The sequence below is a fragment of the Saccopteryx bilineata genome, chromosome 6 (assembly GCF_036850765.1).
Source record: "Saccopteryx bilineata isolate mSacBil1 chromosome 6, mSacBil1_pri_phased_curated, whole genome shotgun sequence".
Lineage (NCBI taxonomy): Eukaryota > Metazoa > Chordata > Mammalia > Chiroptera > Emballonuridae > Saccopteryx > Saccopteryx bilineata.
Genome location: NC_089495.1, coordinates 46,365,905 through 46,393,508, shown reverse-complemented (window position 1 = coordinate 46,393,508; position 27,604 = coordinate 46,365,905). Strand labels below are relative to the sequence as shown.

Below are 27,604 nucleotides of genomic sequence, written 5' to 3'. Positions count from 1 at the left end.
CTTGTTTTAGGATTGCTATATAACTAGTCACTATAAAGCTGATATCTTTCTTTGTGATAGCTGAGATAGTCTCTGGTGAAGAATGTGTTTTCTTTCTCCTGTAGCTTCTAAAATTTCTGATTCTGAAGCTTTTGTTCGAATTTTGATTTGTGCTAGATAGTATTTGCATGGTATTCCTTAAAGCATGATATATCGATATATGATTTTAATATAATTTTTCTGTTTTATTTGAAGTTAAAATTTTATATTAGCTAAGTATAAAAGTACTTGATACATTTTGAATTAATTGCTACTGTTTGATATTTTAATGTATTATATTCTTAGTTTTCAAGAAATGATCAAGAAAACATCAATATATAATCATTCATTAGTTCATTGCTTAATGGATACAGAAGCTCAAAAAGGTAAATCACTTTATGTTTCTTTATGTAATTTGACCAAATGTAGGATGACAAACAACAGAATATAAAAGCTTACCTTTAGTAATTAAAGTGTTCATTAATGTCTTAAATGGAACTAGGACTTTTATCAATTGCAGGCTATATCTTGGCTTGTGTTTGTTGACCTATAAATATCTCTAATTATGTCTAATGTTTACTGATACTTATGGTCCTGATAATACATTAGAGACTTTTTTTTTTTTTTTTTTTTTTTTTTAGGGAAAAAGAGAGAGAGAGATAGGAAGGGAGAGAGATGAGAAACATCAACTTGTAGTTGTGGTCCTTTAGTTGTTCATTGATTGCTTCTCATATGTGCTTTGATGGAGGGGGGTGTCCAGTGAAGCCAGTGACCCCTTGCTCAAACCAGCGACCTTTGGGCTCAAGCCAGTGACCATGGGATCATGTCTATGATCCCATGCTCAAGCCGGCAACCCCATGCTCTAGCCAGATGAGCCTGTGCTCAGGCTGGTGACCTTGGGGTTTTGAACCTGGGACTTCAGCATCTCAGGTTGACACTCTGTCTGCTGCACCACCACCAGTCAGGCAGAATTAATTTTGAAGACAGTACATTAAACTTACTGATTTGCTAAATATTTATTTTTTTAATCTGTGAAAGTAGAATAATTTTTTCCCCAGGGCTGTGCACATGATTGTGATCACTGAGTTATTTCATTCCAGGTAAGAAGATTGTAAGAGAGATAAAAAATCTTATGTAAAACTACATGTTTTTACTAATGCTTAGATGAAAGATGATTTTAGATTATCAAAACATTTCTAGTCTTTGTTTATGGTCCCTTTGATGTATTAGTTAGAGGCAAATATGGAGTGTAATTTGACCTCTTGGTGAAAGAATTTAAGTTTGAATTCTACTACTGGTGTAGTTATTTGAAATGGACCCACATTTTACATCATCTGAAACATGTGACTTTGCCTGGATTACATAATGTAATTATCCTCATTATTTTGAGATAAAAAGTGCAGGCATACACTCTTGACATAGACTAGAAGAATTATTACCGTGTTTTTGTACTGTAAATGTAATTACTTTGGCTCCTTCCTCTCTCTTCTTTATCTACACACTGTGGATGTTTTCTAAGAACTATAGTCCTACCTTTTTCCTTTTCTAGGCATTCCAGGTGGCCTCTACTTAGGTGAGCATATTTCTAGGCCAGAAGAGCTGGGTGTATGCCCAGAGTTGGCAGCTTATGTGGCTTAAACACTAATGGTTTTACTGTAGCAATTTTTTCAAACCTAAACATTTAAAGTTGTAATCACTGAGAGAATCCAGCCATTTAGATGATTTGAACGAAGAAGCAATTTCTTTGTGGTTTATGAATACAGTTACATCATTATCAACAATGCTTGGTATCAACTGTATGTACAATAATTTGGCAAATTACAAAGGAAATGAAGAAAGTTCAAGGTAAGGTTGAGACAGAATTAGCTTTAAAGTATTTTACAACATGAATAATCACACCCCATAATCATCTATATAGCCAATTAAAGCTTTAAAAACATGTTCACAGCACAGGGCTGCAGGGATTAAGTGTGTATTATTGGGGTAGAGTCAGATGGCATTTTGTTGGAATGACTTTCGCTCACCAGAGGAACACTCAGTTCTCAAGTGCTAAAGGATGTTGACTTGTCCTGTTCTAACTCTCTTAATAGCTTGTGCTTGGAAGGGATGAAGCAAACCCACAGCCCAGTTCTTCTATCACAGCACTGGCCTAATGACCCTAGAATTACAGAATGTCACTTAATTATACACAGATTAAAGTTAGGACTATGGTGTATGCTAAAAATTCCTCTATGGTTCTAATGCTAGATTATAATCTAAACTGTTTAAAAACTAATCCACGTTAACTATTCCAAATATCTTACGTGTCTACCTTTTGCCAAAAGCGTTCTCCGGCTGCTAGCACTTGTAGCACTGTGTTATAAACTCATGGTGTGCTCCTTAGAATCTGCACCCTGGGAGCAGGTCCACACTGACCCGATGCTTAGTGATTCTTGTGCACAATAACTCCTGCATTTGTACCGCTCCAATGCTTACTTGACGTCCGACATACTGCTTGTGTCAGTTTGGCTCCTTCGAGAAAACAGTTGTGAAAATGGGATTAAATGTGCAAGAGAATTATTGGGGGAAATGTTTGTGGAGGATCAAGAAGGAACAGAAGTGCTCAGGGAGACTTCAGACCATGACGCAGGTTCGATACCTGTGAGAGGAAAGAGAGAAGGAGAGTCTGGGTAGGAAGAGCCTCAGACTGTAGCCAGTTCTGAGAGTCTCTGGTCGGCCAACGGGGAGTCCCTGAGCATAAGTTGCTCCCTAGAGGAGTGTCCTTTATGGACCAGGAATGGGATGGCTTTCATAGGCAGCCCTAGGGAGAAGCCTGGCCTCTGAGAAGCCGAAGGGCCAGCAGCTGGGACTGTTGGACAGCCATGCTCCCCATAGCTGGCTCTCTTCCTCTGAGTGGTACACCTCTGTGACTGGCACTTCATGCCACATATTTCTAAATATGTGTTAAAAAATAATTTTCCTTTGCTAATTTGCCTCTCCACCTAATTTTCTATCTCAATTTATGACAACACTGTTTCTCTGGCAACACAGATACCTGGAATCATCCTGGTCTTTCCCTTTTCCTCACACCCTGCATCATTAATTCCTACTGAGTTTTGCCTCGTAATATGTTTTCTTACCCCCACCACCTGTTTGCAGCATCAGCCTTGATGCAAGTACAAATATTGATCCACTTACGACCTATGCAACTTACGACCATTCGACTTTAGGACCGTAATCACTAGCCACGACTGCTCCGCGTCTGGCAGCGCAAGCATTGCCCACCTGGGCGTACGATAGTGCGGACCAGCTTCTGGCAGCACTACCATCTCTGCATGCACCATTTCAACTGTTATCCCAGACTTGGTACAGCAATTTGTGTTTTGTGTCTTGGATATTTTTCATCAAACCCCTCCCAAGATGTCTACTAAGAGGAAATTGTCTTTGCAAATATTAAACCAGTTGGTCTGGTAATGCAGTGTTTTACTTAAACATGACAAATGTAAAAATAAGAAACAAAATGGTGTAGAGATGATACAAATGGCATAAAATGAACAAAGAAAATTATGTTATATAATAATGAAAGTAAATTATGATAAAATATGACTTAAAGATTTTTATAACATCATTTCATAGTACTGTACATATAGTGTACTCAACTTACGACCAAATCGTGTTACAACTGGTCTGTTGGAACCAATCGTGGTCGTAAGTTGAGCACTAGCTGTATGCATTTTTTCTTCTCTTGATTATTGTAACTGCCTTCCAACTGACTGCCCCCACCCTGGGCTAGCTCCCTTTCTTTATCCTCTCTAGTTATTTCTCTGTAGCCTGCATGATCTTTTAAAAATTCAAATGTTGCCACATTTGCCTTCTCTTTAAAATTAGTCAGTGTCTCATTTCTTATGGGATAAAGTCAGGACTTCTTAGCATGACGTAAAGTGCTTCATTTCATGCTACTACCTTGATTTATCCTACATTCTAGTTCTCAGAGTTTCCCCGATTGGAAACTTGATCAAGTGTTTTTGCCAGAGGGCTTCTATGCATGTTGCTTCCTATGTATGGCATGTATTGCCCTCTCTTATGTGACTCACAAAGTCATAATCGTCAAGACTCTGGTCATTCTTTATTGAATTCTCTGAGACATGGAATTTTCTCTTTTTGAGTTAATTAGTTAAGTCTATATTATAGTATTTATATACTGCTCTATCTTTGTATTGATAGTGTGCAAGTACTCAATTAATCAGTGAATTAATGAATTAGGTATAACTGAGACCTATTTACTAGACTTAAAATTTGCTTATTAGTCATAGCCTTGTGATTCTGGTCACCAGTCTGTTGAGTCTTTTCAGGACCAAGTATAATACATTACTTAGTGATATCACATAAAAATCTTTCACAAGCATCTTCATAAATCTTTAAAGAGTTGCATTAAAGGCCAATAATAGCTGTCAGAAGCAATACTGACTTCACATTCAAAGAAGAAAGTTTATTTAAATAATTCTATTACTATTTAAGAAACATATCAAGCTATAGTCTGAAACAATATGTTTAATATACCAGTTAGAGTTACCATAACAAAATTACTAAAGAATCATTCATCAGCATATTTTACATGTTTTAAAAGTAACCTCAATAAGTATATGCTAAATAAGACTAATAAATTTTCCACATATTGAATAGAAATAAATGAGACATACAGTCTGTCTCATATGTCTTCAAAAGTAGGTTTAAATGTCAAGTTTGCTGATAATTCTAATTTGTACAACAAAGATTGCTGTAAGAAATATTTTATATAATAGTATAGTAGAAAATAGTAACCCATACTAAAACAATGTCAAGTTTGAATGGCAATTGTTGCCATTAAGGGAGGTCTATTACTACTTCAAAAGCTCACAAATTCATTCTTGGCTCCTAAACCCAGTGCTGCTGCCTCAGTTCAGACTCTTTCATCTTTTGTCCAGATTATTGCAACTGTCTAACTTAGCCTTCAGCAGTGTCTGCCAGAGGTAATTTTTATATATCAAATTTAATCATGGCATTTCCTGTTTTACCAGTCCTTATTGGCTCCTTTTCACCTTAGAGAACAAAGGTCAACATTGCCTGCAGATCAGATTTCAACCTGCTTCTTCAGGATAATTTTCTATAACACCTCAACATGGACAGCTCCCCAAATACTGATGGCTCTCTAAGCCTGCTTCTGCCTCGGGGGGCATTTCATCTTCCTTGACTTTGCTTACTCCCTTCTCTGCTTGGCAGCCTTCCTCATCCCCTCCAAATTAGCTCACATGTCTTCTTGGGAATGCTTCTCCTAATCTGACCATCCAGTGGTGCTTACTATAGCACTTTAGAAATATTTCTTTGATTATACTTAACTGGCATTTGCTTATATGTCTCTTCCCACTCTGATCCCAGCAGCAAACTTTGAGTACAACTAATTCTTTTTTTTCCAATTGCAGCCTGAGGAGTCTGAGTGAAAGATGAATTTTCTTTCTTATTAAATGTATTATCATTTGATCCACTTGATTAAAGTTACAGCCTCTGTATATTCTTGAAATTAAACAGACATATGGACAAAAAATGTTTGTGAAATCTCAGAAATTAGTTTTGACATAAGGATACAGACCTTGACATTATTGAGGCATTCAGAATTCTGTCTTTCAGGTTAGACTGTGACTATTTACTAATCTGAAAATATCCTTAACATCTTTTTTCTTTTTAATCTCTAGATATTTCTTAAGAAGCAATAACATTCATCTTTGAATAGAAGGTTCAACTGAATGACAGTCTCTTTCATTTAGTTGAGGGGTTTTCACTTTAAGTTTTGCTGACAAGTTTTCATGACAGCCCTCTAATGGAAGCTTAAATTCACTTGTCATAGCTATTAAAGATTTTTTGGGGGGTGTATTTCTTTGATTTGACCTTTCCATTTATTATTGTTGTTACTGACCCTAAAAGTATAAAAGAGAAGAACACAGACAGAGCCTCTGTTTAGAAGTCATGCTGCAATTCAGACTTGGAAGTCAACTCTGTTGAATTTTCTTCTTAAGAAAAGAATCAGCCCTGGCCAGTGGTTTAGTGGAAAGAGCGTCAGCCATATGTCCTGGGTTCAATCCCCAGTCAAGGCACACAAAAGAAGTGACGTCTACTTCTCCCCTGCTCCCTCCCCCACCCCTTCTCTTCCTCTTCCCTTCCCACAGCCAATGGCTCCATTGGTTTAAGCGTGAGAATAGTTCTGTGGGAGAGTGACAGCCTCAGGTACTAAAAATAGCTCAGTCCTTGAGCATTGGTCCCAGATGGGTTGCCGGGTAGATCTCAGTTGGGGCACATGTGGGAGTCTGCCTCACTATCTCCCCTCCTCTCACCTAAAAAAAAAGAAAGGAAGAAAGAAAAGAAGAAAGAAAGAAAGAAAGAGAGAGAGAGAGAGAGAGAGAGAAAGAAAGAAAGAAAGAAAGAAAGAAAGATGATCATAATATGGCAGAATCTTGCTAATTTTTACTCTATAATTCATTTTCAGGAGAACAAGAGTAACTGGTAGATTTTATTCACTATCAGTTTTAGTAGTAGGAAATGGTGTTAAGACTTTAGTATCAAAAAAGCATTAAAGTAGATAAATTCAAGATAGCAACACAAATATAATGTCTTAATTATGTTTTATTTACAATCTATTTTAATATTTGTTTCAATATTAAATTCATTAATAAAATAATACTCTATGAATGTAGTAGATAGTTTTTATCTAAAGGTATAGCTATCAGGAATTTTCTGCTTTTCATATGAGAAAGCCAAGATTCGTAATTTTGTGTAACATTATCTGGTTTTAGTTATTTGTTCTTGAGCCTGAGTGCTAGATAAGAAGGAGAGAATATGTGTGGAAAAATTATTCTTCAGAAATATAAATTAAATTTTATTACATGATATTGCTTTTAATTTTTGAGGCAATTGTCTTCAAATGATAGCACCAAAGAATGCCTACTCATTTATTAATCTTCTCAAGATTCAATCCCATATTCAACAAATAAATATATATGCACTTTGAGGGACACATTCTCTGTATGCTGCGTTTGGAGTATATATTTCTCTCTTTTTCTACAACAAGGCTACTTTAGGGATACTCTTATAATAATGCAACTGTTTTCATTAGATTTCAGTTTAGAGGTTCTTTAACCTTGTAATGGCTGGCAATACTGTTTAATATCAACATGTCTTTTGTTTTAAATAAATAATTACTATTAAAATTATTGCCTTAAAAGCTTTAAATAGAAGTTAATGCTGAAAAACAGCAGTAAACATTTTAAGATGAAAATAATTATATGTGTATGTATATATGCTTTATAATATCACATATTTAGACAAATATTTTAAGCAGTCAAGTTTACTATATTTTGTGTTTTTTTGGTATAAACTATGCTAATTTTTATCAGTGTTTCTTCTTATGGAATGACTGTGGTACTCATATAGTATTTAAATACAAAAGAATATAGATAAAAATATTATCAATTAATTTTTATTCAGCATGATCATGTTTTCTATATAATATATGATTATTGTAGGTCTATAACAAATTTTGAATTACTATATATAATGAATAGAATTGTGCTTTTTTAAATGGATATGCAATAGTGGTTATTGTTTCTTAAAACTCTTTGAAGATCCTTTATTTTCGGCTATGATTTTTTTTACAATAATATATTCACATATATACTTTTAATCTCATTTCCTTATAAAAGCAAAGATGTGGTCATTCTAAAAAGAAATAACTAATTCTTTCTTTAGAAAAACAGTCAAAAACCAGGAATTATTTGTTATTACATTATAGTTTTTAGAAAAAAATGCACTAATCTGGTCGACTAACCTTTAAAAGAGAGTTTAAAGTCAGAAATGTCAGTTTGTAGCAGTAAATATTCACTGGCAAAGTTTTTATATCAAAGATTGGAACTTTAGGAGATGCTCCTGGGATTTAGTGTACTCTAACATCTATTAATCCCTGATACCTTAGGTGACTTGTCAAAGAAGTGCTGCATTTACAAGGAGTTTGCAAGGAGGCCCAAGAGGGCATATTCAGCTAAAGGTCAAGGAAGCAATTAATGTTCTCTGCTTTTCCCTAAAGAATTTCCACAGCAAACATTGCCTCTTCCCACCCCATTTTAGCAAGGCAAGTGAATATAGTGAAATGAAAGTTAAAGTTCAAATACAACATATTACTAATATTACCTGATTCTTAGAGCTCTTCCTGAATGTGAATGCACGCTGTTGTTTAAGAGGAAAGATAGGTATATTAGAAGAGGGAGTTATTGCTGAAGAATATAAATTTTTCATCTGTTTTCTCTGCATTCCTGCCAAGAGTCAATCATTGTTTGTGGTGCTGGTAGAGTGGTGTGGTAGACTGGACCCTTCCTGTGGTGTGTAGTGAAGTTGGAGTTCTTTTGGGTAATACTTGATTTTGTATAGATCCTAAATATGACTCCATTAAGGGATTATAAAATTTAGGACAGGAAATCATCTATGAATTTCACAGGCTGAATGATATTTTTTTTCATGTGTTTCATTGTGCTTTCCTTTCACCTTCATTTTAGCACTCACCAGAAAGCATTGTGATGGTCTCTTTGTGTGTTTCTGCACATCTGTAAGCTTCACCAGCACAAGGACTGTATGCTTGAGTTGTTTTTTTTTATTCTCAATTTCTAGAGTTTAGAGTTTAGTAAATAGTGAGTACTTACTGAGAAGATGTGTCATTTGGGACACATCTCTTTGGCCTCCTGATGAATATTATTTCCCGTTCATTCACTTCTCTTCCAAAGTCTGATATCTCTCTCTCTGTCTTTACTACTGGCTTTCTTTTGTTTGCTTTTATTTACTTTCTCTTCCATTTCCTGAGCACATTTTATCTCTATGATAGCACTTCCCCACATGATGACATGTATTTTGTTGAATTATAGAAATTCAGTCGCACAGTGGTCCAGTCAGATCAACATCAATCTGATGTATCCCTGATATATTGTAAAAATGGTCTTCTGGTTTCTGTTTGATAGCTTCTGGGGTTCTGGGGACTAAATGTTTACTGCCTTCTTGAGATGAGCCATTTTATTTTTGAAAAGATACGATTTTTAGAAAAATGTTAAAAATCTGCTTTATTATCATTTTCTCTTTAATTTTTATTTAGATGATTAAATTTAATAGGGTGACACTGGTCAACTAGAGTACATAGATTTTGGGCAAATATCTCCACATCATTTGGACAGATGATTATGTTGTATACCCATCACCCAAAGTCAAATCATCCTCCATCATCTTATATTTGTCCCTCTTTATGTCCCTCTCTCTCCCCTGTACCCTCTCCCTGGTAACCACTACATTCCATTTTATGTTCATAAATCTCAATTTTGTGTCCCACCTATGTATGGATTTAATACAGTTCTTAGCTTTTTCTGATTTATTTACTTCACTCAGTATAATGTTATCAAGTTCCATCCATGTTGTCGTAAATGATACTATGTCATTTTTTTTTATGGCTGAGTAGTATTCCATTGTATATATGAACCATATTTTCTTTATCCAATCCTCTGTTGAAGGGCACTTTGATTGTTTTCATGTCTTGGCCACTGTGAATAATGGTGCGATGAACATGGGGGTGCATGTGTCTTTATGTACCATTTTTTTTTTAGTTCTGGGGGTATATACCCAGTAGAGGAATTCCTGGGTCATATGGTAGTTCTATTCTTAATTTTTTTAAGAAACCACCATACTTCTTTCACAGCGGTTGTACTAATTTACATTTCCACCAACAGTGAATGAGGGTTCCTTTTTTTCTACAGGCTCTCCAACACTTCTTATCACCTCTCTTATTGATAATAGCTAATCTAACAGGTGTGAGGTGGTATCTCATTGTAGTTTTGATTTGCATTTCTCTAATATCTAGTAAAGATGAATATCTTTTCATATATCTATTGGCCATTTTAATATCTTTTGGGGAGAAATGTCCATGCCCTCTCTCCATTTTTTTAATCGGATTGTTTGCTTGTTTGTTGCTGAGTTTTGTGAATTCTTTATATATTTTGGATATTAACCCCTTATCTGAGTTGTTGTTTGCAAATATCAGCTCCCATTTAGTTTGCTATCTGTTTTATTGTCTGTTTCTTTTGCTTCTTAGTTTGATATAGTCTCATTCGTTTATATTTGCCTTTACTTCCTTTGCCTTTGAGGTCAAATCCATAAAATATTCTCTACAGCCCAGGTCCATGAGTGTAGTACTTATGTTTTCTTCTATGTAATTTATTGTTTCTGGTCTTATATTTAGGTTTGATCCATTTTGAATTAATTTTTGTGCAAGGGGACAAACTATAGTCAAGTTTCATTCTTTTGCATGTGGCTTTCCAGTTTTCCCAGCACCATTTATTGAAGAGGCTTTCTTTTCTTCATTGTGTGTTTTTGGCTCCTTTATCAAAGATGATTTGCCATATATATGTGGTTTTATTTCTGGGCTCTCGATTCTGTTCCATTGGTCTGTGTGTTTATTTTTCTGCCAATACCATGCTATTTTGATTATCATGGCTCTATAGTATAATTTGAAATTAGGTATTGTAGTGCCTCCTGCTTCATTTTTTTCCTCAGGATTACTTTGGTTATTAGAGATTTTTTTTTGTTTCCATACAACCCTGATGATTTTTGTTATATTTATTTAAAAAATAACATTGGAATTTTGATGGGAATTGCATTAAATTTGTATATTGCTTTGGGTAATATGGCCATTTTAACTACATTAATTCTTCTTATCCAAAAACATCAAATATTTTTTATTTCATTGTGTCTTTTTTGATTTCCTTTAATAATGCTTTATAGTTTTCAGTATATAAGTCCTTTGCATTCTTAGTTATGTTTATTCCTAGGTATTTTTCTTGTTGTTGTTGCAACTGTAAAAGGAATTATTTCTTTGAGTTCATTTTCTTATGTTTAATTGTTGGCATATATGAAAACAATAGATTTCTGTATATTAATTTTGTATTCTGTGACCTCCCTCTATTGATTTATTGTTTCTAATAGTCTTTCTGTGGAGTGAAACCTTTACTTCTTCTTTCTTAATATGAATGCCTTTTATTTCTTTCTCTTGTCTGATTGCTCTGGCCAGAACTTCCACAGTATGTTGAATAGGAGTGGAGAAATTGGGCAGCCTAGTCTTGTTCTTGATTTTAGGGGAAAAGTTTTCAACTTTTTACCATTTAGTATGATGTTAGCTGATGGTTTATGATATATATTGCCTTTATTATGTTGAGGTATTTTCCTACTATACCATTTTATTGAGTGTTTTAAACATAAAAGGATGTTGTATTTTACTTAATGCCTTTTCTGCATCTTTTGATAGGATCATATGGTTTTTGTTTTTTACTTTGTTGATATGGTATACTACATTAATCGCTTTACATATGTTGAACCATCCTTGTGCATATGGGATGAATCCCACTTGATTGTGATGTATTTTTTTTTAATGTGTTGTTTTATTTGATTCACTAGTATTAGTATTTTGTTTAGGATTTTTGCATCTGTATTTATTAGAGATATTGGTCTATAGTTTTCTTTTTTTGTATTGTTCTTTCCAGGTTTTGGTATGAGGGTTATGTTGGCCTCATAAAATGTATTTGGAAATATTACTTCTTCTTCAATTTCCTTGAAGACTTTTAAAAGGACAGGAACCAAATCTTCTTTGAATGTTTAGTAGAATTCACTAGTGTAGCCATCTGGCACCTGACTTTTATTTTGGGGGAGAGTTTTGATATTTTTTTTCTTTTTCCTTCCTGCTTATGGGTCTATTTAGGCTTTCCACTTCTTTGTGATTCAGTCTAGGAAGATTGTATAGTTCTAGGAATTTAATTTCGTCTAGATTGTTGAATTTGGTGGCATATAGTTTCTCATAGTATTCTACAATGATCCTTTGTATATCTGATATCTGTGGTAATTTCTCTTCTTTCATTTCATATTTTGTTTATATAAGTCCTTTCTCTTTTTTCCTTAGTGAATCTTGCCAGGGAGTTGTCAATTTTGTTGACCTTCTCAAAGAACTAGCTCTTTGTTGTATTAATTTTTTCTATAGTTTTTCTGTTCTCTATTTCATTTATTTCTTCTCTGATTTTTATTATTTTATTTTTCTGCTGGTTTTAGGTTGCCTTTGTTCCTCTTTTTCTAGTTCTTTACGATGTGATGTTATGTTGTTTACTTGGGTTCTCTCTTGTCTTTTGATATAAGCCTATAATGATATGAACTTCTCTCTTATTACTGCTTTTGCTGCATCCCAGAGATTCTGATATGTCATATTATCATTTTTGTTTGTCTGTATATATCTTTTGATCTCTGCTTTTATTTCTTCTTTGACCTAGCCATTTTTTAGAAGTATGTTATTTAATTTCCACATTTTTGTGGGTCTATTTACTTCTTTTTGCAGTTGAATTCTATTTTCAAAGCCTACGGTCAGAGATATGCTTGGTATAATTTCAATCTTTCTGAATCTGTTGATGTTAGCTTTGTGGCCCAACATATGGTCTATTCTTGAGAATGTTTTATGTACACTGAAGAAAAATGTATACTCTGATGTTCTGAGATGAAATGTCCTGTAGATGTCTATTATATCCATTTGTTCTAGTGTTTCATTTAAAGCCAATATTTATTTATTGATTTTTTTTGTTTGGATGAACAATCTAGAACCATCAGTAGTGCATTGAAATATCTGAGTATGATTGTATTTTTGTCAGTTTTTATTTTTAGATCAGTTAGTGGGTGTTTTATATATTTCGGTGCTCCCTGGTTTGGTGCATATATATTAAGAAATGTTATATCCTCTTGATACAGTGTCCCTTTATCATTATTTAATACCATCTTTGTCTCTGGTTACCTTTGTTGTCTCGTAGTCAGCATTGTCAGATATGAGTATGGCACACCTACTTTTCTTTGGATATTATTTGCTTAGAGAATCGTTTTGAAACCTTTCACATTAAATCTATTTTTATCCTTGTAGCTTAGCTGTGTCCCTTGAAGGCAGCATACAGTTAGGTTTTACTTTTTGATCCAATCTGCTACTCTGTGCCTCTTTATTGGTGAGTTCAATCCATTTACATTTAATGTAATTATTGACACTTGAGGGTTTCCTATTGCCATTTTATATATTGCTTTCTGATAGGTCTGTGTTTGGTTCTTCTCTTTTGTTTCTCTGTCACGTGTTTGTGTTTAGTGGTATTCCATACTTCTTTCCTCTGTTTCTCCTTTTTTTAAGCTATGTGTTTCAGTAGAGGCATTTTCAGGAATGGTTAATTACTATTAGGTTATTTTAAAAAATATATTCATTAGAGTCCATTAGCTCATGAGTGCTTCTGCACTCCTTTTACCTTTGCTACTGCTAATGTTTGTCCTCTCTCCTTTTATCTTATTGCTGTCACAGATTAACCTTGTTTTTATTGTGGTCTTGTTGGAGCTTTTACTTGTACTTCTGTTTTGTTTTGTTCTTTGTATCTGGTAAAAAAAACCCCTTTAGTATTTCCTGCTGTGGGAGTTTTCTAGTGATAAATTCCCCCAGCTTCTCTATGTCTGTAAATGTTTTTATTTCCCCTTCATATTTTAAGGATAGTTTTGGTAAAGTATTCTTGGTTGGTAGTTCCTCTCTTTCAGTACTTTAAATGTTGGGGACCACTCTCTTCTGGCTTGTCGAGTTTCTGCTTAGAAATCTAATGATAGCTTAATGGGCCTTTCTTTATATGTTATATTCTTTTTTCCCTAGTTGCCTTGATGATATTTTCTTTGTCATTGATTTATAATAATTTCATTACAATGTGGTTTGGAGTAGGTCTGTTTGGGTTGTGATAACTTAGTCTTCTGTTTGCTTCTAATTCTTTCCACAGGCTTGGGAAGTCCTCACTAATTATTTGTTTGAATATGTTCTACATTCTCTTTTTCCTCTTCTTCTTATATACCCATTATTCTTATATTGCTCTTTCTGATGGAGTCAGACAATTCTTATATAGCTTTCTCATTTTTTTTTAAATTCATGAGTCTTTCTCTTCTTATCTCTGTAGTATCTCTAGTTGCCTGTCTTCAATGTCACTAATTCTCTCCTCTATCTGGGCTATTCTATTAGCTAAGCTTGTTCATATATTGAGTTTTTCATCTCTGTTTGGTTCATTTTTATGGTTTCAATCTCCTTGGTGAAGTACTCTTTTGTTTATTAAATTGTTTTTTGAGCTCACTAAATTGCCTTTCAATGTTTTCTTGTAGCTCATTGAGTATTTTTTTTTGAACTTCAATTTTGAATTCTATGTAATTTAGCTTAAAGGTTTCCATGTAATTGAGATTTTTTTCCTAGAGATTTTTCATCATCTATCTGAGCTATGTCTCTGATTTGTGTATTCATTACATTTGATTTCTTTCTCTTTGATGGCAGTTGAGAGTGGTATTGTTAATAAAACTAACAAGAGATAAGTAAAAAAATAATAAGAAAATAAAAATAAAATACTTTAAAAATTCTATAAATAATGATAAGTAGAACAAAAACTACAAGAACAAGGAGCAGGAACTGAGGAACAATGAAAAAAGAGAGAAAAAATGAAGTAAAAAAACAAGCAAAATGCCACCAAAAAATATGAGTCCAAAATACAATAATTTGACAAAAAATGAAGTTCAAATAAGAGGGAAAAAAGAAAGAAAAAAACTTAAAAAGAATGAGAAGAAAAAGGAAGAGAGAAAAAAAAGAGAAAGTGTCAGAAATGAAACCCTCACAAAAAAACAAGAATAAAAAGTATTACAACTAAGGATAATGAAGTTCAAATAGGAAAAAGAGAAAGGAAAGTAGAAAAAATTAGAAAAAGGAAAAAAATGTATTTTCTATTTTTTTTTTTTTTTTTTTGTATTTTTCTGAAGCTGGAAACGGGGAGAGACAGTCAGACAGACTTCTGCATGCGCCCGACCGGGATCCACCCGGGCTCTGCCCACCAGGGGGCGATGCTCTGCCCCTCCAGGGCATTGCTCTGCGGAGACCAGAGCCACTGTAGCGCCTGGGGCAGAGGCCAAGGAGCCATCCCCAGTGCCTGGGCCATCTTTGCTCCAATGGAGCCTTGGCTGCGGGAGGGGAAGAGAGAGACAGAGAGGAAGGAGGGGGTGGAGTGGAGAAGCAAATGGGCGCTTCTCCTGTGTGCCCTGGCCGGGAATCGAACCCGGGTCCCCCACACGCCAGGCCGACGCTCTACCGCTGAGCCAACCGGCCAGGGCCGTATTTTCTAGTTTTGAAAGGTAACTTTTCCCTTTTTCTGGTAGGTGTCACTGTACTACAAGTTTTGCCTCTGGGAGGTTCCTGGGCAGATTTCTGCTGAGGCGTCACTGTGGTAATGATGTAGGCAGGGTCGCAGTGCGTTGATAGGAGGGCATATTGTTAGGACTTTGCAATTTTATGGCTCTAGCAATGGCCATCTCAGGTCTTCTGGCACCATATCCCATCAGAGCTGAGGATGAAACACCTGGCACCTTTGCCTCTCACAAAAGCGAGCGCCCCTAGACTCAGCTGTGGAGGATCCACTACCACCACTGTTTATGCAGCAAGAGAGCAATGTAGGACTTGGGATACTGGTGGAGACACAGCTGGGTCCTTCCTCTGATACCACTCAAAGTGAGGTCCTGGGAGGGCAGGGTCTGTGCACCAAGCTGGTGCCCAAGGGGGTGCAGATCTCAGATTAAGTGTGCCTCCGTGTCACGCAGGACAAATTCTGTGGGCCACGCGTGCAGATTGAGCACACCTCAGCGACCTGGGGCTGATCTCCATGGGCTGTTCTCAGGAGCGCCACAGGCTATGTGCATGCCCAGTGCCTGCGAGGGCAGATGGAGCCTGATGATGTAGGCAGACACAAGAACCAGTCATGTTCCTGCTCTTGTTTCCATCTTAATTCAGCACCTTCCCCTCTGTCTCTCAGTCTCTTCACTCCTCCCTGCTCTGAAACAAAACCCATGCTAAAAGTGCCTCCGTCCCTCAGATCAGTGAGGAAAGGAAATACTCTCCATCCACATGAGTGGATTCTCTCTCCGGCCTCCTTCTCACCAAATCATATCTTTATCTGGTGTGTATATATTTCAGGTGCTCCTGGGTTTTTTTTCTCTGTGTATAGTTGTTGAGTTTGTTGAAATTTCAAGGGGCGATATTGGGAGTATCTCTCATGCTCCCATTTCTCTGATGTCTGTTATAATTTTTATTGTAATTTTTCTCCTTGAGTTCAGATTCCGCTCTCTGAGAACACACCCAACACACACACATGCATATTCACAACTCTTCTATTTGCTGCTCCTTCAAATTTGTGAAAACTCTTATGTTCTCTCATACTGTTTCTTCTTTATAATGAAAATGCTGATCTTCCCCAACTGACCTCATACGGAGTGTCAAGATTTCTCACCTCCCAGTTGCTCCAGTTTTTCAATGGCCCTCTAAAATGGGGCTTTCCAAATTGAAGATGGAACTACAAGTGTGACCTGACCACTTTCAAATAGAGCAGAGTCTTTACTGCCCTTGTTTTAAGGCCTGGATATATTAACTTTTGTGACAGTCATATTTTACTTTTGACTCATGTTGAGACTGTGGCCAATTAAATTTCTATACCTTTTCCCCTCCACAAATAGATCAGACTGAATGTGGATGTTACATTTGTCTTGATCAAATTTCGTATTAAATCCAATCTACTGGTATAGCCCCTTAAGATATTTTGTACTACATTTAGTCTTCTACTCTAATTCCCCATTGCATTCATGTCATTTGAATATTTGATCACATTCTCAATATCATCAGTCAAACTGGTAACAAGAATGTCAATTGGGCCAAAGCTGTGAACACCCATTTATTAGAAAGGTCTATATAGGTGGGCATCAGAGCCAAGTGCTTAGGGGGTTTTGTGGAAAAACTTAACTTGCATCCAATTCAGTTTCTTTATGGGGATGTCATGAGTTACCTACCATATGTATTTTTGAAGTTCAGATAGTTTTGCTCATTTATTTCTACTTTTCCTGAGGGCAGGGACCACGTCTGTTTGAATAACTGCTATCTTCAAACATCTAGCACAGTACCTGGCACATAGCAGGCCTTCAATAGATACAGTTTTGTTGAAAAAAGTAAATGGAACAACCAAGGAGCAAATGTTTTGGCTTAAGTTTTTAAAATGAGTTCTTTCTGCCTATCTTTTTCTTTTAAAGAAGTATAAACTTTGCCTGGCCAGGCAGTGGTGCAGTGGATAGAGCATCAACCTGGGATGCTGAAGACTCAGGTCCAAAACCCTGAGGTTTGCAGGCTTGAGCATGGGCTCATCCAGCTTGAGCACGGGCTCATCAGCTTGAGTGTGGGGTCACTGGCTTGAGTATGGGATAAAAAAATGTGACCCCATGGTCACTGGCTTGAGCCCAATGGTTGCTGCCTTGAAGCCCAAGTTTGCTGGTTTGAGCAAGGGGTCACTGGTTAGGCTGCAGCTCCCAGTCAAGGCACATATGAGAAAGCAATCAGTGAACAACTAAGGTGCTGCAACTATGAGTGGATGCTTTTCATCTCTCTCTTTTTTTATCTGTCCCTTCTCTTCTTTTTCTAAGTTTTATAACATATTTCTTTTTTATGCTCAAAGTATAAAAAAAGTTCAGTCTTTATTTCTACCTTCTCTTCTGAAGATAATTGAGCCTAAATTTATTAGTATTGAGGTGTGGGAAGTGGCAAAGAACAAAAACAAAACTTGAAAATCAGTGGATTTTAAGGATTGGTGTAAGAAATAAATAGTTTCTCTATTAATGCAAATGATATATTAGATAGCTTAAACCTAAGACATGCTTCCTTTATGAAGCCATCTCTGTGTGACCTCCATCACAGTGATTTCACTATTCTTTATTTAACTATAGAATTCTTGCCCACACACATTATTGAGGTATAATCAGTGGATAAGAATTACGTATTTTAAGATATACAACTTGTTTCACACATAGTGAAATAAACACTATAATCAAGCTAATTAACATATACATCATCTCACATAGTTACCATTTTCTTTTTTTGTGGTGAGAATACTTAAAATGTACTCCCTTAGTAAATTTAAAGTATACAATGCATTATTATTAACTATAGTTACCATGCTGTACATTACACCTCCAGAATTTATTCATCTTGTATAACAGAAACTTTGTAACCTTTGACCAATATCTCCCCATTACCCCCACCTTCTAGCCCTGGGCAACCACCATTCTACTCTCTGCTTGTATGAGTGACTATGGAATTTTCAGTGTATAATCCAATATCACACAATCCAATTTTTTATTATATGTTCTTGTTTTATCATATGGTTTTTAACCCAAATATAAAATATACAGCTCACCAAAATTAGGGGATATTTTATTGCTTCATATTCATTTTGAAATATCCCCTAATTCTGCTCACAAAACTTAAAAAGTGATATTTTATCACTCCATATTTTGGAATATCTCCTAATTTTTATGAGCAGTATATAATAATAATAATAATAATAATAATAATTTTTAACCCTATAGAATTGTAGACAAAGTGCTAAACGATTTATACACATCATGTTATTTAAATCTCCTAATACTTTTTGACATATATTTTTTAGTCTTTCCCATTTTACAAATAAGGAAATGGAGGCTTAGAGAGAGATGTGTGTCTTGCTCCATAACTAGTTTTCAATTCTTTGGGACTATTAGGTTCTTTTTAAATTATATCTTTGTAATAGTTTAGAGAGGGGGCTTTGGAACAACTGAAAAAATGAGCATGGTCAATTAATAAAGCTCTCTAAATCTTAGTTTTGTTATCTGTATAAGTACAAATAATAATGCATATCTTATAAGGTTTGTTGCAAAAATTACATGAAATATCATATAAATGTATGTGGAGAAAGTGTTCAGTAATTGGTAGTTAACATTGCTTATTAATCTGTGCATTGTTGTGGATGTTATGGTATCTGTCATGTCTTGCCCCCAAATAATATGTTAAAAATAAGTAATAATAAAATAAGAGTATATTGTTGGCTGGTGTTAAATATTTTATATCTGAATGAAGGCAGGTCAAAAAGGGTATACATTACTAAAATAACTGAAATTGTATTACGAAGCCAATGTGAAGAGTTGGGTTCCTATATTCCTTCACCATTATACATATTGGTGAAGATATTGTTCTAGGTGAACATATCGGGTTGCCTTAAATTATATTGCCTTTAAAAATGATTCTATTATTTGTTTCACATAACATTGCAGAAATGGATAGTGGTGAGTTTAACTTCAATAAATATCAGAAAGGTGTTGCCATCTTGATGTGTGAAATGTTAGCTTATATAATGAGCTATTTTCAAATAGTTTACCTTATTAGTATATGTGCCTAAAGTCAATGAATTTTCAAAAGTAACTTATAGTAAGTAGAGACATTGCATTTATATCAGGTTCTCCTTTTGCATAGTTTTATTAACACAACCATAGCAATTGCCTTTCTTTTCCCCCCTTTTAGGGGACAGAGGAGACGATGACAAGAAAGTGGTTGCAGAGATCATGGCAAGATGTTTTTTTCCAACTCTAGTAACAACCACTGCCTGGGAGGGATTTCATTTTGTTGGTCACGAGATTCGAATTACTGAAGCCATGGATTGTTATGGTGCTGTTGTTTGGCCATCGGTATAATTGCATACAAAGTTTGCTACATTTCAATTATTTTCAGTCAGTTTTGTTCATTATTATGTACTAATTGGAAAAAGAAAATAAGTTTTGTTTCTTTTTTTTTTTTTTTGGTTTATTTTGTTTTATCTTAAACAACAGTAAAATTTAGGAATCATGAAATTGAAAAAATGTTTCCACCAATTCTACTGCTGATTTGTAGGATTAATAAAAAGATGTTTATGCCTTCGTTTTTATTTTTTTTGTCAGTCGTGACCATTTTATTTCCCATTTAACTGGCTCCTTTTGAGTTAAACAATCATAATGTAATGTTTACCAATGTTAATGAGGAGAATATGCTACAATATTCTTCTTTACTAATTGTCCCATGAAGGGTGCAGACCCCTCACCACTATCTGTTCCAATCCACACACTTCTTTGAAATGATTATTTAAAATAGCTTTCTTTAAAGATAATCTAAGCTAAACAACTGAACTCCATATTTTTGGTTGCCTCTTTTTTCCTCAACAATCCCCAAAGACTTTTTCTAATCTAAATGCTGAGCCATTGGAGAATGTACTTTTGCTAATAATTTTCTGTAGTGATCTGTATGTATAATATATACACAAATACACACACATACATATGATAACATTAGTGGGATATTTACTGAATAGATTTTAATTATACATTTTGTTATTACTGGCCCAGCATTATTTTTTTCCTTTCTTCTTCTCCTTCTTCCCCTTCTTCTTCTTCCTCCTCTTCCTCTTCCTCCTCCTCTTCCTCCTTTTTCTTCTTCTTCTTTTTTTTTAACTTTCATAGGCCCTTGTTCTATGTTATTTTCTGGAAACAAATGTAAAGCAGTATAATATGGTTGACAAAAATGTGATTGAAATTGGAGCTGGAACAGGGCTAGTCTCCATTGTGGCAAGTTTACTTGGTAAGTATCTATTTTTGATTGAATGGGGTTTGAAGTATATTTTTATTTAAGATTTTATTTTTTGATTTAGAGAGAGGAGAGAGAGAGTGGGAGATGGGGGGTTGCATGGAGGAGGACTGGGAAGCTTCGTAGTTGCTTTAGTTACTTCTCGTATGTGCGTTGACCAGGCAAGCCCTGGGCTTTGAACCAGAGACCTCAGCACTTCATATCAATGCTCCGTCCACTGCACTACCACAGGTCAGGTAGGTTTGAAGAATGTAACGATCAATTATCATTAGTTGCTTTTACTATCTAGTGTCCTATGACCTGGGCCTATTTTTAACTCCTTAATTGTTTGAATGAGCTTCATCAAGAAATAACCAGTTTTAAAGTCACCTAATGTGTTTCTTTCATAAATCTATGAAGTTGTATCAGGTTTTATCATACAGTGCTAAGGCACAAATGTATTCCAATTGGGAGGTGCACCTGAGCCTCTGGGCTGCTAGAGGAGATGTGTGAGATACTAGGTGTAGGCAGAATCTACTGCTGTCAACTCTAATGTTCTTTATTTAAATTTTAGTCCATTTTCATGTAGCCATAAATTACTTTTGGGTTTTAAAGTCCTATGCTTTTATGAAAAAGCCCCTGTTGGAATGGAGAAGTATTAGAAACCACATAGAAATCATGTCTGCTTCTCATTTTGTATATTTGCTCTTGAATTTATTTCCTCAGTTCATTTTCTTTTTCTTTCTTTCTTTTTTGGAAATCATGTTCTCTCACTGGAATCTTCTTTTCTAGCTAAATGTGTACTAGGTTCTATGTATGCCTCTGCCTCCTCCAGTTCACTCTTTGTTGTCGTTGTTATAGATTTCATTGCCTTAATTTAGCTGCCTTTCCCAATGTGTGCTACCCACATCTGTCTTAATTTCCTTGATCTTCAGAAGTGCATACCTGATGTCCTAAAATCTTGAGAAGAATTCAAGACTTATCAATTTACAGCTTTCTAAACACTGAGAAAATATAGGACTCTTGAAGTCCTCCCCAAATATATATATATTAAAAATTTCTCTGTCCTGATATTGCTTTCCTAAGTTACCATTCTATTTGTATGAATTGAATCTAAGGCACTATTGGATTGATACTCGAAGACTTCCTAGGAGCAGAATTTATGTTTGGGAAGTCATTTGTTTCATTAAAAACAATTATCCTTTTGGTTTGCTTGTATATCTGGACACAAATATCAAAAGATTGCAGTTTTCTTTAGTCAGTATTCAAAAAGTGGTGATCTTCACCTCTCTAGACTATTAATATAAAGGTATTAATAGTCAAAATTTTATAATCACTGTCAGTAGGGATGTATTCCTTATCTTAGGATTTTCAAAAGACTTGTTCAAAATTATAGATCCACCCACATTAGAGCTGATGATGCATATTTCTGCAATTCTACCAATGATGTGCATGTTGACCATCCCATTTTAATATTTTCTATAAAATATAATTAATGGCCACAGAAATATATCACTGTAGCTAAGGAATGGGGCCTAAACTGGTTTGGGCTGAGCTAGACTTCTCTTCCAGTTCTGTTTTCCCAATGCTCAGTAAGTGTGTTCTTGTTTGATGATGTGGAATTGACCCATCCTAAGTTTACTTGCACATTATTTTCAGACTCTCCTGCTGTTCAAAGTTTACTTTAAAGGAAAAATTTCAGTAGTTATTGGTATCTACAATTTTCCCCTTCATATTTTCTCCTGAAAATGACCACCACTATTGACTTTTAACTAGGAAATGGTTTATATCTTCTTCATCTGAGCATTTTGTTCTGCATCTGCAATCTTTGGCTGTTTGAGTACTATATGCATGCTGTGGCTAGGTTTTAAACATCTTTTGATGGGAAGTCTCACACTTAAAATGAGGTCAAGCTGAAAACTTGGGTATAAACATAGATACTTTCAATGTAATGCTATTGAATAGTCTTCTTTCCTTCCTCTACTTCTCACACTTGAATACTTCCTGTTCAACGATATGATGGCCAATGTTGTATACACTTGTTCAGCCTCACAGGACTGGGCTCAGAATTCTTTTAGGGAAGAAGTTGGTCATCTTTCAACAAAGATTTATGTTTGTTTCAGTGAGGGTACCAAATATTTTGATTTTCTTTTTATCTTCATTTTTTAATCCTAGCATGTAGTAGATAAATAGAAAATAACAATAACAACAACACTAAAACAAGAAGAAAACCAGGAGAACAGAAAAATGAAATGAAGTGCAAAAGAACCATGGGAATCTAAAAAAAATTTTTAATGGAAGGCATAAAGCTGCCCTCACATCCTTCTTGAAAGGGATTTCTTTCCTGTATGTACTGACTGACCAGTTTTTTCCTTGGGACTAGCAGTTGTGCAGAAATGCAAAATACATGTTGGCTTGAAACCTGATTGTTTTTTTATTCCACAAGGGTTACTTTTCCTACTGCCTTTTGCTTCACAGGTGCACATGTGACTGCCACGGATTTACCCGAATTACTTGGAAATCTGCAATATAATATTTCCCGAAACACCAAAATGAAATGCAAGCATTTGCCTCAGGTTAAAGAACTCTCCTGGGGCATAGCTTTAGACAAGAACTTCCCCAGGTCTTCCAACAATTTTGACTATATCCTGGCAGCTGATGTTGTCTATGCTCATCCTTTCCTGGAAGAACTACTCATTACCTTTGACCATCTGTGCAAAGAAACTACCATCATCCTCTGGGTCATGAAATTCAGGTTAGAGAAAGAAAATAAATTTGTAGATAGATTTAAGGAGTTATTTGACCTAGAGGAGATTTCTAGTTTCCCTAGCCTGAATATCAAATTGTATAAAGCTATGAAGAAAAATCGAAGGAGTGCATGATATCCTCAAAGGAAGACTTGGAAAGCAAAGGCAATTTCTATTAGATTATGATTTAGAGAAGACCCTGGATAATCTGATGTAGCACTGACTTTCTCAAGGGGGGCATAGCACACACATACACACACATACACACTTGCTAATCCCTAGATAGTGATTTTCCCAGACAGAGCATGTGGTTATAGGTTGGGACAACATCTGCTTTTTTTATCCCCTCCTTTTTTAACATCACTTATTATTATGGTCACTTTAATAAATAATACAATTATTGTTATTTTTTACTGTGTAACTAGAATGGTGGTTTTCAATAATGATATCTCTATAGTGAACATTCTTATTGTTTTGAACATAAGCTCATGTGATTCTCCCCTTAAAATAAAGAATTAGATCTGCAAATAAATCTGAAAAGGCAGATACATAATATAATGGTAAGTGCTAGATTAGTGTGGTTTTTGTTAGTGCCAGCTTATAGGCAGTCTGTCATCTCTGCTTGGCAGAGTGGGCCTCCAGCACAGCCTCTGAAATCAATCAAGCTTATGGATTTGAGGTTACAGGCAAGGACATTTCACTCTAGTAAGTGAAAAATGAATGGAAGCAAACATAAAAACAGTTGGGATTTTGGTGGCATTATTGTTTTATTTTTAAGCCAAGTACAGTTATTATTTTTATCACAGAAACAGAAATAAATATAAAAACTTTGGGTTGAAAATACACATGAAAAAGACTTAGGCTCTAATCTCAAATACCAGACAAATGACTGTTTTTAAAGTTTAAAGCTCTTCTGATGAACATATATAGATCTAGATATTTGAAATCCTATGTGGTTTTTTGTTTTTGTTTTTTTCACATGGGCCTTAAGAGATTAAAATAAGTCTGAAGTAATTAAAGCTAGTGCAAAGAGTGCAAAATATTAGAGTGTTGTACCATGTAACAGGAGTATATTGGTTGGTAACTACTTTTCAGTGTCCCCCGTAATGTTTGCCAGGCTCTCACTGTGCCCTGGGGGTGATCCCTGCTCTACAATGCCAACTCTTTCTGCTTTGTTGGAAGTTCTCAGTCCACTAAGGGTTGAGTAGAGCTAAGAAGACCGTTTCCTAGGACCCTGACCTGTAAGCCAGAATGCAGATATGCTCCTAGTGGAGGTTTAGGTATGTGCAGTTCACAGGGCCGTCTCTCCATAATTCCCAGTATTTACACGGCCCCTTGTAGCTTTCACAGCCTGTCACACACATACTTATTTAATACTCACAATAATTCTAAGAAGTCTAAATAATATCATTGTCCTTGTTTCACAGAGAAAGAAGCCAAGGCTGAGAGCAGTGAGGTCACCTGCCCCAGCCCACACAGTCACAGAGGGGCAGTGATGGGGCACTCAGGCCCAGGCTCGTTTGAGTCCAGAGCCTGTGTTCTTTACACTGTACTGCCTTTGTGTGTTTCAAACAGTAATTTTAACTCTTTTTTTTAAAAAAGAGTAAAGTCATTTCTTCAAAATGAAATCCATACCCAGAAAGGTGAGTATATACATTAGGAAATGATGAGAACTGCTCTTCCTTAAATCTTTTTTCTTTTTTACTGCCTTAAGTGTATGGCCAGGGTAGGCCTGTTTGGAAGGTAACACTTAAGCAAAGCTGGAAGTTGGTGGGAAAAGTAGCAGTGCAGATGTCTGGAGAAGGCGGTTCCTGGCAGACGGATCAGCTGTGCAAGGACTAGAAGGCAGGAGCAGGCCTGTTCTCTAGAAGAAACCCCGAAGCCAGTGAGCGTGGAGCAGGGTGAGCCAGGCAGACTGGTAGGTAAGATTGGGCCTCAGAGAGGCTGCAGGGGGCTGGATTATGTCGGATCTTTGTTGCAGTGTGGATTCTCTGGAAGCAGACTCTGAGGGAGAATTTGCAGTGCAGATCATTTATTAGAGACTGCTGTTGGGATCAAGACCTGTGGAAAGAATGGAAGCAAGTAGGACAAAAGTAGAGGTCCTGTTGCAATGCAGGTTAAACCACATTTGCAGCAAATCCCCACAGAGTGCCGGACCTAGAGTGGCCTTCCATAGGTGCCCCAGGTTGGGTTGAGACGTCTGGGCCTTGATAACTCCATGTCATTGTCACTGACTATCCTGAGAAGGCTCTGTGACCTTGGGTGAGGTTAGTCCCTTCAGCAGAGGCAACTCCTGAAGATGTTAACAGCTGTGGGCCACCTGCCAGCAGCATTTCTAGCAGCAAGGTAATAAGTCATTCTGCAGAGGATCTGGGCAGCACAACATGGTGTCCAACACAGGCTTTAAGGCCATTGAAAGAACTTTGGCTTTTCCTCTGGTGCCAAAGCAATCACGGGATTCTTTGGAATGGAGGGGTGAAACCATATCACTACATGTGAGGACCACTCCAACAGATGTTTCGAGAATACTATTAAAGGGCGAAGGGATCTGTTAGGAGGCTGTGGCAGCCTTCCGGGTAAGAGAACACGACAGGGTGCAGCAGGGAATGTGTGCCCTGGGAGTGGCGAAAAGGGTCAGTTCTAGGTGTGTTTGGAAGCTAGAGCCAATAAGACTTCCCACCATATTGAATATGCATGTGAGGAGAGAGGAGTCAAGGCTGACTCTAAAGTATTTGATCTGAAGTCTAGACATTAAGTTAGAGGCATCAGCTTAGAGATGGTTTGTAAAGCTCTTTCAGGCAGCAAAAGTGAATACACAGAGAAGAGAGCAAGGACTGAGCTCTGAGGTTTACCAACATTAAGGAATCTGACATAACTGTATTTGAAGTTTTTTTTTTAAGGTTCTGCAACCCCCACCCCACCACCACCAAAGTTATGTTAATATCTGTTGACTCTGAGATATGTATTTATTACCACAGTGACTTTTGAACTGGTCAGTAGAAGTCCCAAATTCTTCAAAGCTGCTGCAAAGACTGCTAGGAGCATTTTGGGTGCAGCAGCAGGAATGTTGGGGTAACAAGTGAGAAACACGGCTCCTCTCCTGAAATGTTTGACGATCACTATGAAGCTATTTTTAGGTAGAATAAAGTGTCCTTACTGCAATGACTGTTAGGACCAAACAAACCATATGGCTCCTAATAGTTCCTCTTTCTCTAAGTGTCAATCTGTCAAACACAGTGTTCAATAGCCAGTGTTTTATTCTGTTTATAGCATTCATTTGCAATTTTTAACACCCAACCACACACATTGTGCCCCTCCTGTTTTACTTTGTTCTGTGTGTTTGTCTACTTTTATCTTTTTTTGCTGTAGTTTCTCCATGCTTTTCTATATTCAATTTTACAATAATTTGAGTAGGCTTTTCCCCATTTTACAGTTTTTCTTTTGTGGCTAGGAATTGATTTGTCAACTTTAATCCCAGAGTGTTATACTGTGAACTTAGCTTTTATGTGATTTTTTTTTTTGGAGAAATAAAACTATATTACTGAAAACCTTAATTCACTTCTTGCAGTCACTTTCTGGGTTTCTGAAAGAAGAAACATACTGATTATCAAGGTTTAGATAGAGGTTATCACAGTATAGTTGTTACCTCAGAGCAGATGAACTATAACTTATTGGTGATACTCTGCAGCTTGAAATGTAACAGTGATTTTTAAATTATAAATAACATTTTATTTTATTTTTTAAAAATTTATTTATTGACTTTAGAGGGAGAGAGAGGGAGGTAGAGAGAGAGAGAAACATTGATCTGTTCCTGTATGTGCCCTGACTGGGGATTGAACCGGCAACATCTGCACATCCAGATAATGCTCCAACCAATAGAACTATCTGGTCAGGGCAGCACTATTATTTTTTGCCCCAGACTGTATCAACTAACTTTAGAAAACTAAGTACTATCTTAGAAATAAATTCTGTCTTAGAATCTACTGATATATCTTATTTGTACCAATTTTTGTCTACCAACATTTTTTAAAGTTGATTTTCATTTTTTATATATTTGAATCATTTTTTTTTTTTTTTGGATAAAGAATTGTGGCATTAGGTAACTTCCTAGCAGATTTGGAGCTGATAATGTAAAGTCATTATTGTGAAAGACAAAAAAAAAAAAAAAGAGGGAACATAATGGAATGGAATATTTCTTTTTTTCCTTTAAATCCTCAGATTCCAGTAGCTTTGTCTTCTCTGTGAATGCTTGGTTTTTATAGACAGAGGTTATATCCAATTTGTTTTAAGT

At 35.8% G+C, this 27,604-nt stretch overlaps 1 protein-coding gene across 1 annotated transcript; it reads left to right on the top strand.

The window, feature by feature from the left end:
* The first annotated feature begins 307 nt into the window (after window positions 1-307).
* On the top strand, window positions 308-26,776 carry LOC136309176 (putative methyltransferase-like protein 21E). Its single transcript, XM_066237286.1, has 4 exons — window positions 308-404; window positions 19,496-19,659; window positions 20,464-20,581; window positions 23,045-26,776. Exons 1-4 carry the CDS (start codon window positions 308-310, stop codon window positions 23,446-23,448), a joined length of 783 nt encoding a protein of 260 aa, XP_066093383.1. The 3' UTR covers window positions 23,449-26,776.
* Window positions 26,777-27,604: the final 828 nt, after the last annotated feature.